Below are 11784 nucleotides of genomic sequence, written 5' to 3'. Positions count from 1 at the left end.
AGCAATCTACGAGAAATATGACCTGGGAGCCGCATGATCAGCAAAGAACCCTGGGCAGTAGAATGTGAAGGCAGAGCCGGAAAAAAACAGAGGTGAGCGTTTCCACCCACTACGTGCCCCTCTGACAATTCCACAGGCACCCAACCCTGTCCGTTTCCTTGTCCTGGACCACACATCTGATAACACGGCAGCAAGCCCAAAGCAAAGTTCACCCGTACACGCACCAAGCCCATTCTCAGCCAGCTCATCAGATACCTACATAGGGTCGAATCCATGATGGCTACATAAAACTTGAAAAGTACAGCGGAAGAAGGAACGAGGAAGAAATACGTTATTTACTATTTGGGCAACCAACTAGAACTCCCCTTGCTAACTCGTCCGGGGACTCCAGCCTTATCCCCATTCAAACACTATCCAGTCTGGACCTGTTATGACAGAGGCCACATTCCTCATCAGACTGACAGTGATTCCATTTCAACGAAGCCCAATTATAGTGATTTCAATGCCTTTTCAGGAGGCGCTGATACTCAATAGCTTAAAATTACAGCCAGACATCCACAGGAAGACCTGATCCTGCTCAGGGTTTGATACAGAAAGCTGAGGAGGGGAAAACGATGTCGTTGAGCAGACGCCCTCCCTAGGTCTCGGAGCCTGTGATGGGAGGCGGCCCTCGTGGGCACACGCACACATCACCTCCCCATCAGGACCTCCCCACACAGAAGAGCAGAAGACGGGCACCATCTGAGCAGAGCAGGAGGAATCATTACATCAGGGGGATTTCGTGCTTTATCTGTTTTTCTACAGGTGAAATCTCTTTGGAAAACAAACAAACAAACAAATCAGCTTAACAGGCCACAGAATCCTGGAGGGACAGCCTGGGGGCAGGGAAACACAAGGGAAGCTGGCTTCTGGTAGGCCTGGAAGGCGGGTCGGCAATGACGGGGAAACCAGACAAAACCAGAGGTTATTCTAACTGAGGCTGGAACGAGGTGCAGCGGGAGAGGCAGAAAGAGAACAACCTCCTGGTGATTTCTGTGAGTGGGAAACCAGTTATGTCGCTGGAATTGAAGGGACCGGGGAGGAAAAACATTTTCAGCTTGAACTATGGAGCAAATCTGGGCTGTAAAGACCAAAGGATCGGCTTCCTCCTGGAGTGGAAGAGCTAGAAGAAAAGACCGCATGTGTTTGTAGGAAATGAAATAGAAAAGTCATGGGAGAAAAAAAGCACAACCATAAAAGTCAACTACATTCTATAACCCCAAATGACAGGTTGTCTATGGCCATTTTCAAGAAACATCAGTGGTGCTGAGTAAGTGGGACAGAGACCGTATGAGTCACAAAGCCTGAAATAGCTACTACCTGTCCCTTGGCGGAAAATGTCTGCCAGTCCGTGGTCCAGAGCCGGCCTTGAAGCAGCCCTGATTCGGGGCAGGGAGCACTCTTTGCTGCATCACAGCCCCTCGTGACAGAGACCTACACATTCTCCCCGTTACTAAAAAGTCAAAACCATTTTATATTCACAAAGGACTGAACAAACGTTACGGTGACTCCAAGGTTCCTGGGTGTGGTGACAAGCAAATTCTTCCCCACTCAGCTCCTTTCTAAAAATAGAGACAGGCAGCAAGAACCTTCTGTTTTCTCTGCAGAACTTGACAGCTATGGTCCACCAGCCCCACCACTCTGAGGACACTGTGTACCTTCCCAGCCCATCAAGTTTCATCCGAAGCCAAGAGAAAGAAGACGCCTCCCGGAGCACCCGTCCTTTGCACCTGTTGCTACTGCCCACGTGAGGACAGACAGGTGCCTGGTCTCCTGACTCCAGCACGTTACCCTTTTTGAACGGCTCCCGGGTTTCCTCCGCTTCTTTGTTAACCCGATTCTGCTGTGGTTCCACCGCAGGTTCGTGGTAGTCAAGCTCATCTTCTGTTTCATCATCGCTGTAGGGGACCACTTCATCATTAGGCTGAGAATCCTCGTCAAACGTCGTTTCGGAGTCTCTTTCTGTACTCATTCTGCTGGCAAACTGGAACTACCTGGTTTAAAAGAAAGGGAAACCAGAGTGAGATAGGACCCGTGCCTAGTTTTTGGTTGAATTCTTCCTGTATTCGCTTATGACGCTTTTGACAGAACGTTATTTACCCACATGGACATATGACTGATGAAGGACCCCCAAAGTTCAACTTATCATGCAAATAAGAACAAAACCATTTATTATTGATTAAATGCTTGGGTGAGAATTTACAACAATAATGTAGCTGCCAACTTTTTTTAAGGGTATACAAGCTTTAAGGTTTTATTTCAAATTGTGTGTCTCTACCCAGCAAAATTAATAGGTTCACAACCAACATTAAAATAAAATGAAACAGATTTAAAAATATCAGAGTACAGCAGGCATAGAAAGAGTACTGTTTGGTTAAACACTTTTACAAAGCTGACACATACATATGTTTATTTGCATTGTGGGTCTTAATGGAATTGAATTTCTCTTGGGAAGTGTGCCCTGCTTTCAAAGTTTGAAAACCACTGTCCTACAATATCTGGTTGCAATTAACATTAATATTCTGAGCTTTTACTGTGTGATGTATTTTAAATACCAGCTTAGTCCTCAAATTTTCCTAATGGCTTCTTGAAAACACATTCTAGCCTATTTTCCTGTGACCACCCACTCCTTATATTTAGAATTTGTGTTTGTGTATACACCACTGCATAAAGTGACACCACACAAGTGCCAGGTGCAACCTCAGTTCTATTTACATTAGGAATATATTTACACTAATACTTCCTGGCATTATTTACTGATACATAAGCATCATACCTCCATGTACTCGGTATCATTAATAGTGGCAGCTCACATTTATTTAGTGTTAACTGCATGAGGGCCTCTGAATGAAATGCTTTATCAACACTGGCCCCTTGAAACTTTCCACATCAGCATAGTGAAGGTATTATTGCTATTTGTAGTCTACAGAGGGGGAAACCAAACCTTTACAACACTGGACAACTTGTAAAATATTTACTGAAATTTGGAGGTAAGAACAATTGCTTTCCAAGGATTCATCTTTTATATTCCACTTTCATGTTTTAGTTTTTAGATATTTTAATCAGGGTTAGTTGCCTTGAGTGGAACTATTTAGCTGGCTGCACACTTTTTACCAAATCTAGCATCTTAAACATCTAAATTTTTATAATGAGTGTACATCTAAGAAATGTTCAAATATTTAAGTGAGGATTTTGTCCAACATTATTTAAAATAAAACCCAGAAGCAACATGGATATCCAATGAGTATTGCTATTGTTTAGCTGCTAAGTTGTGTCTGACTCTCTTGTGATCCCACGGACTATAGCCCATCTGGCTCCTCCAGTATTCTCCAGGCAAGAATACTGGAGTGGGTTACCACTCCCTTCTCCAGGGGATCTTCCTGACATAGGGGGCTGAACCCACAACTCCTTCATTTGCAGGCAGGTTCTTTACCACTGAGCCACCAGGGAAGCCAAGTAAAATACCGGACTACTGCAAAACACAAGCAGACTTAAGGGCAGGCAGACTCAGGGTTAAAACCTTTAACTGCCAAGTAAAACATTTTCCCTCTTTCCTAATTTTCTATGGGTTAGTAAATGGCAGTTTCTTGGGATTTTACACTTGCTTAATTGGCCTTACTTGCAGTTTTATGGTTTAGCTAGTATTTAAATTTAATACACTCCTTAGGGCTTCCCTAGTGGCTGAGACGGTAAAGAATCCGCCTACAATGCAGGAGACCTGGGTTCAATCCCTGGGTCAGGACTCTCTTGAGAAGGGAATAGTATTCTTGCCTGGAGAATTCCATGGACAGAGGAGCCTAGTGGGCTACAGGCCATGGGGTCATAAAGAGTTGTGTCCAACTGAACACCTAACACACACACACACTTTTAAAAATTCTCAAACTCTTAAGGGCAGACTTTCATCAGAAATCTTTCAGAACAAAAATAATAAAAGTGGTGACCATGTACTGGACACCTATTTTATATCAAGCAGGACAACCCCGTGAGGTAGATATTATCTACCCATCTTTCGGATAAGGAGGCTGGGGCTCAGCTGGTAAGTGACAGAATCAGGATCTCATCTCTCCATCGCAAGGGCACACACGGCGTGCAAAGGCCTGAAAGCGCCACGGAGAAAGTTTCCTTATTGTATTAATAGAAAGCGTGTGAAAGTGTGTGAGTCATTCAGTCATGTCAGACTCTTTGTGACTCACGGACTGTAGCCCACCAGGCTCCTCTGTCCATGGAATTCTCCAGGCAAGAATACTGGAGTGGGTAGCTATTCCCTTCTCCAGAGGATCTTCCTGACCCGGGGATCGAACCCAGGTCTCCTGCATTGCAGGCGGATTCTTTACCATCTGAGCCACCAGGGAAGCCCATGTTATTAATAGTAAACACACACAACATGCATTTGCCATCCTAACCACGTGTAAGTACCCAGGTTAGTGGCATAAATGCCTTCTATAGAAACACTTCGTAAGTGATCATTTTGTCATCATTACTGCCGAGTGCCTGTGTGTTTATTTCCCATGTTAAGATTGGATCCAGTCCTCTGAGTTTGAAGGAGACAAACAAAAAGGAATAGACTTGATAACCACAAGCCACGTGACCCAAAGAAAATAGCCACTGCACAACCCGCCCACTCACCACCCAAACACCCACTCCCCACAAGCCACGTGACCCAAAGAAAATAGCCACTGCACAACCCGCCCACTCACCACCCAAACACCCACTCCAGGCCAGATCTGTGTGGCTGCCTTGGAAGGCTGGGCGGGGAGTTCTGAGCTGAGCAGGAAGCTCTCTACTGTGCGTGTGTGTGAGTGTGTGTGATATGCAGACGTGTGTGTGTGAGTGTGTGTGATATGCAGACACTCTGTCGTCTTAGACTACCGAAGAAAAATTTGTTAGAAATCATTCCCTTGAAGCTCTTGGGGACATGGAGCAGCTTTCCAGGTCTAGTCATAATCCTGTCAGGCAGGCACTACATAAAATACAGATTTGGAAACTTCATGTCTCTCCCTACCACTCCAGCCCGTCACAGACACCTGTGAATTTATTCAACCTTCACTGAGCATCTACTAGGCACACGCTGCGACCTTAGGCACTAGGAACTGAACTGCCACCCAGGTTACTGAGGGATGAAAGTGAAAGTGTCAGGCACTCAGTCATGTCCGACCTTTGCGACCCTATGGACTCTAGCCCACCAGGCTCTTGTCCACAGGATTCTCCAGGCAAGAACACTGGAGTGGGTTGCCATGCCCTCCTCCAGGGGATCTTCCCGACCCAGGGTTCGAAAACCCGCGTCTCTTATGTCTCCTACCGAGGGATACAGATATGTAAATTATGTGTGGGTCCTGAGACATTTCTCCCCAAACACACACGTCCAACCCACTCCCTCCTCTTCATCCCCGCAGCCACCACCATAATGCAGGACACCACAATCTTGCTCCTTAAATGCCGCAGGTGCAATCTAACAGGACTTCCCACCATCAGCTAGCATGTCCCTCAGAGTCATGCCTTTCTCCTGCTTAGACCCTTCTTGTGGATTATGGACTGAACTGCCTCCGCCAAACTGAAAGATTAGCCCTAACTCTTAATGTAACTGCACTTGAAGACAGGGCCTTTAAAGGTGCTGCTGCTTAGGCGCTTCAGTCGTGTCCCACTCTTTGCGACCCCATGGACTGCAGCCCGCCAGGCTCCTCTGTCCATGGGATTCTCCAGACAAGAATACTGGATTGGTTGCCATGCCCTCCTCCAGGGGATCTTCCTGCCCAGGGATCGAACCCATGTCTTCTTTAACTTCTGCATTGCAGGTGGATTCTTAACCCACTGAGCTACCTGGGAAGCCCTTTAAAGAAGTGACGGAGGTTAAACAACATTATATGTGTGGGGCCCCAATCAGACAGTTCTCCTGTCCATATAAGAAGAGGAAAAACCACCTAAGAGCTCTGTCTTTCTGTGTATGCACAGAAGAAAGGCCCCGTGGGGACACTGCAAAATGGCGGTCAAGGAGAGCATCCTCTCCAAAAACCACACAGGAGGCCCTTCTGTCTCTGCCGTTGAGAGCTTACAGTCTAGACAAGAGTCAGCATGTGACAGCCTGAGGGCCAGATTTGGCCAATCGTCTGTTTTTGTAAATAAAGTTTTATTAGAACACATCCTTGCTCACTCCTTCATGTACTGCTTATGGCCAATTTTACACAATAACAGAGTTGAATAGTTGTGATGGACAATGAATGGTAAAAATATTCACTATCTGGCCCTTTACACACAAAAAGTCTGCTGACCCCCAAACTAAAACAAAAGATAATAAGAGAACAACAAAACAAGTTGTCAACAACTAATGCCCACAGCCAGATACAATTATAACCGACCTGGACACATCATGGGTGCTTTCTGAAGGTGTGAAATAAACCACCAGGGCCAGTGGTGGGAAAACATCCCTAAACCATACACTCGCCCTACTGATTGTTAACGGTACTCTTTCAGCTGCAGCACAGTTGTGTGACTGGAGAGGACGCACAATTCCAAATACTGAGGGAACAACGCACCGTCATCTCTGGCTTCATGTGAGGAAGCTGTGGTTATGCGTCTTCTCATACCCAGTCCAATTCGGCATTTCATCATTAATCCATGTGCTTACAATCACAGCAGCAGATGGAAAGGTGAGTAAATGTTGGAGCAAGGCAGCAAAAATTTTATCAGGACTTTTGAAAACTTGTCAACGTAATACAGCATTCAAGGATTTTTCTGGTCACATGATCTTAGGAAAACAGAATCTTTAGTTCCTGCTCAGGCTGAGAAGCAGCATAATTTCATTGAAAAGAACACAGGTCTGGATTCAAATCCTGGCTCTGCCATTCACCAGTTTACCACTTGGATGGGTTGTTTAACATTTTGGAAGGGAAGAGGAGAAGATGCTTCATTCTCCGTCCTGCCTTCTGCAGTATTCAATCCTCTTGGTCATAAACCCCAGAAGATAGGAGGAGTAAATGGCAGGATTTCCAAACTCGAACCCCTAACATCTATCATCTGTCATCTTTGAATACTTGGCTATGAAATATTTGTCAAGTGACTGAATGCCTGAAATTCTCTGTTCCTTTTGTAGTGGACGGGGTGCTAAAGGAGAGAGAAAAAGGAGACTCAGGCACAAAGAAATACCTTTCTGCCCTTGCAATAGAACTCTGAGGTCAGAAGTAACAAAAGTACAAACTTTCGCTGCGATCATAAGGTTCCTAGATTCAAATGAAGGGAAAGGAGGAACAAGGAGCGTCCTGACACGGCCAGGGTCTGACCTGTATACAGACACACTCAGAGGCTGGGGAGGCCAAGAGTCCCTGATCAATATGTCTTTGTGGTACAAATGGATTTGTGTCCGCAGTGGCCCAGCCTAAACCAGGAAGGGAGACTCACAGCAGTCATGTTTGTTCTTCTTCATCTTTTTATGGCTCCGTAAAGTCCTCAGCAAGAAAGGGTATTTCTGACATGGATTTCTTATTTCATTTGCCTATTCATTATTATTATTCTTACAGATAAAGCAGATTATTATTAGATACAGATATTTTTTATTACAGAAAAATATTACAAAATATTTAACATGAGATATTATCATGATATGCAGATTCCCCGGTGGTTCAGCAGTAAAGAACCCACCTACAATGTAGGAGCTGAGGGTTCGATCCTTGGGTCAGGAAGATCCCCTGAAGAAGGGGACCTACTCCAGTATTCTTGGAAAATCTCACGAACAGAGGAGCCTGTCAGGCCACAGTCCATGAGGATGCAAAGATCAGACACGACTTAGTGAGTAAACAACAGAGAGACCCTAAAGCAGAGGACACAGTTAAGCAGTGCTCATATTCCTGATCCACAAAAATCGTGAGATGAGTTTCAGCTGCTGTTTTGGAGTCATTTGTTATGTAGTAATAGAAAACTAATACACATACCATTAATCACAAATAACGAGAACTCTATGGTAAGATACCTAATATGGCTGCTATTGTTTCCATTTATTCCAAGAGGAGCCCCATTAAAGAGGCAGCAGCAATCTTTATCACCCGAGTCAGTCCAGACACAGGCCACATACCCTATCTGGAATCTACTCAATTCTCTTGAGAGCAAAATCTGACAAGCTTGATGACCGTTGTAATTAGACAAGAATAATCTCACGAACCAAGAGTAATAAAAACCTATCTAAGATCTAGATTAAATTCAAACTTTACACTGTTCTAGAAGCAACACAATTATCGTTCCTAGGATAAACAAGGTTATATTGTTTTATTTTCTTCTAAACTGAAGCCTCGAAAACCTAGACGTCTGGGACAACTAACATGAAATTGTGCTCAGTCGCATCCGACTCTGTGGACCATGCCATAGCCCGCCAGGCTCCTCTGCCTATGGAATTTTCCAGGCAAGAATACTGGAGAGGGTTGCCATTTCCTACTCCAGGGCATCTTCCCAACTCAGGGACTGAACCGCGTCTGTTGTGTCTCCTGCACTGGCAGGCGGGGTCTTTACCGCTAGCGCCACCTGAAAAGCGCCAGCATCAAACTAAGGGCCCATTAATACCACCGTTGTGGGGACAGCTCAGTCAGGCCTTTATTCATGATACAAAAGGCTTCTCCAGGTCCACAGCTTCGTCCTCTGTTCCTCGGAAAGACCACCCCAGGGCCCTTTGTCACAAGAGAAGACTGACTCCCACTTCATATCACACAACCGGGATGACTACGTTAAAAAAGGCGCAGAGGAATCTGGAAATTTTGCCTCTCAGAGAGGGCAGTTTTGTCAGTTTCCTGATAAAACTTAAAAGGATTTCTTGGTGACACTGCCACCCCAGCTCTGTCGCGGGCTCCCTAACATAGCCTAGTAACGGCGGCCACTTCCTGTTACTATGAGGCTGCCCCTTGCCTTCACTCACAAGTATCTGCGTGCACGTCGTCGCGCACAGTCAACATGGAATTATTCTGAGATGGGTGGTCGGGCGCTACCATTGTCCTTTTACCAAAGAGAAAACTAAGGTGCTTAAGGAATCTTCCTGAGGTTATTTAGCTCCGACTGGATTCACCCCCTCAGCACATCCCCAGCTCTGTGCTAGGTGTGATGCAGAACACGCATCGAGGCTTCAGGCTGGAATCGAAGATCCATCCAGGAAGCATCGAGCTTCCCCAGAGGGCACGGCAACCCACCGCAGTATTCTTGCCTGGAGAATCCCATGGACCGAGGAGCCTGGCAGCCTATAGTCCGTGGGGTCACAAAGAATCAGACATGACTGAGCACGCGTGCACAGCAGGAAGCATCAGAGCCCACTTCCCAACTGCAGGTGGTAACTGCTCTCCTTGTCTACAAACCATCTGAGCGCCTCCTAAGTCACAGGAAACACGTAAGCAAAGGATACGGAGAACTTGACCAAACAAAGCCAACTTTGACGCCTACAGACAGGTTTCTCCTACACCAAAGAGTTGCAAAAATTTAAAAGCTTCTCCCTTTATATCATGCTCAAGTATACTGAAATCAGTAATCATTTCCAAGCTGTCTTGAGCTGGGCAGGGTGCGTGGGAGTCACAGAGCGGATCAGGTACTCAGGGTGGAAGAGAGATTTTCAGAAATGAGGAACAGCTGGAGTGAAGACCCAGTCACAGGGAAGTATAAGATACCCACCCGGCTGAAAGATTTAGGGCACCGGGCTCGTGAGCGGCTGGCTGGAGTCCACTCCCCCAGCCTAAGAGGGCCTGACATGGACTTCATTCCAGCGACTGGAAGGGAGCACTGAGCGTATTTACAAGGAGAGACAGCCGATCTGCCCAGCGCCTCAAGAAGATGAATCTGATAGCAGAGGGGTGTGGGTGGCCAGAAAGGTGACAGCCGGGCAGGGAGACCATCCCGAGGTCACACCGGACACTGAGCATCTCCCAGGCACAGTTCTGTCACCTGCAAACCCAAGCAGTTCGGTCCGATGACCTCTGCAGACACGTTTAGCAGTAACACTCGGTGACCGGATGTAGCTGCAGCGAGAAGGAACACAGGCCTAACTTAGGGTGGTGGCAACTAGAAAAATGTGTTTCAAATTAAGATCGGGTGGGGCTGCCATTCTTTTGTCTGGAAAACTAAGAAAAAAGTAAAATAAAGACTAATATTCTCATTGGAAAACAATGCCAGAATTCCCCATATGTTTACTTTGGAGATTCAGCTTCAATCCACAATGTGTTTTTATAACACATACTGAAAGTTACCAGGAGAAAAGCATGGTTATTTTTACATTCAAGCTTCATCCTTGCTTATTAGAGACAATGGTCCCATTTTACTTCATTACTGTTGCTTCTATGATTAGGTTTTTCAATTATGTTCGTGTTTGAATGATATAAAATCATTGGGGCTTTACAACTGACAGTTGCCTGGAAGCCAAACCTCCAAGGTAAAACAAAAAGTTAATCTGTTGAGTTGAATTCATTTTAATATTTGAAGAATCACTAGCCTATTGATGGATGGATGCAATTCACAAAAAGATTACACTACAAAAGGATATAAGAATCCACATCATTTTGCAAAACTGAACATAAATCTTAAAAAATTTGGAAAGAGATTTGTATTCCCCATTCAGATTCAAGAGGAACTGCTTGTTTGAATAAAAGGGTAGGAAAAGGGCAGATATGATAAGTAAATGGGAATAAGCACACAGGAAAAGATTACTCTTGCAAGTAATTACAGGGCATACTGATGAAACAGTAAGACACCATTTTATGCCTATTAAGTTAACGATATTCAATGACTATATCTAATGCTGGGCAGTTGTAAAGCTCTCTCTCTCACACACCTACATACACACACACACACACACACACACACACACACACACGCACAACCACTGCTGCTCGCAATGAAATCGATACATGCCAATGGAAAACAGGAGGAAAAGGGGATGACAGAGGATGAGATGGCTGGATGGCATCACTGACTCAATGGACATGAGTTTGAGTGAACTCCGGGAGTCGGCAATAGACAGGGAGGCCTGGCATGCTGCAGTCCATGGGGTCGCAAAGAGTCGGACACGACTGAGCAACTAACACTTTTACTTTCCTGTACCAATACACTAAAGATACTTGTAATATGTGACCCAGTAAGCTCATTCATAGAAATTTCCAACAAAAACAATTCAACAAGTAAAATAAGTATTCACAGAAAAATTTTAGATTGTTGTTGTCAGCTATATAAAGCTGGAATGGAAACCACCTGAATGTCCACCAGTATAATAGTTTTATAAGTTATGATTTTAGAGTAGCAAAAAAATGACAGCCCTAGAAACACAGGAAATGCCTTAAATACGATATTAAATTGGAGGAAAGACTGAAATCAGAATTGTGTCCTATTACAGTATCTCTATAAATAATACATACATGTATATTTTGGAAAAGAATTTTTGCTGGAGAAAGAAACCCAATGTGTGTGTTTATTTTTCTGGAATAATCAACAATCAAGGACTTCCCTGGTGGCTCAGTGGTTAAGAATCTGCCTGCCAGTGCAGGATACACAGGTTCCATCCCTGTTCCGGGAAGATCCCACATGCCCGGGGACAACTAAGTTTGTGCCACAACTACTGAGCCTACGTCTAGAGCCCAGGAGCCGCGCCTACTGAAGCCCACGCGCCCTGGAGCCCCCGCTCCACAATGAGAGAGGCCGCCGCAGTGAGAAGCCCATGCACCCACGGACAGAGTGGCCCCCGCTTGCGGCAACTAGAGAAAAACCCGAGCAGTAGCGAAGACCCAGCATAGCCAA

The 11784-nt window shown here is 45.3% G+C and overlaps 1 protein-coding gene across 2 annotated transcripts in view; it reads right to left on the bottom strand.

Annotated features, from left to right (window-relative positions):
• ATP8B1 (ATPase, aminophospholipid transporter, class I, type 8B, member 1) overlaps positions 1-11784 on the bottom strand; it is a 109315-nt gene that overhangs the window by 51480 nt on the left and 46051 nt on the right. For both annotated transcript variants that reach the window (XM_010854762.1, XM_010854763.1), the window contains exon 2: positions 1831-2033. In XM_010854762.1, coding sequence (XP_010853064.1) covers positions 1831-2011 — 181 coding nt within the window. In that variant the 5' untranslated portion in view covers positions 2012-2033. The remainder of the gene's footprint in view (positions 1-1830; positions 2034-11784) is intronic.

Source organism: Bison bison, unplaced genomic scaffold, assembly GCF_000754665.1.
Source record: "Bison bison bison isolate TAMUID 2011002044 unplaced genomic scaffold, Bison_UMD1.0 scf7180017864349, whole genome shotgun sequence".
Classification (NCBI taxonomy): domain Eukaryota; kingdom Metazoa; phylum Chordata; class Mammalia; order Artiodactyla; family Bovidae; genus Bison; species Bison bison.
The sequence above is the reverse complement of the archived record's forward strand: the minus strand, read 5'-3'. Positions and strand labels throughout refer to the sequence as shown.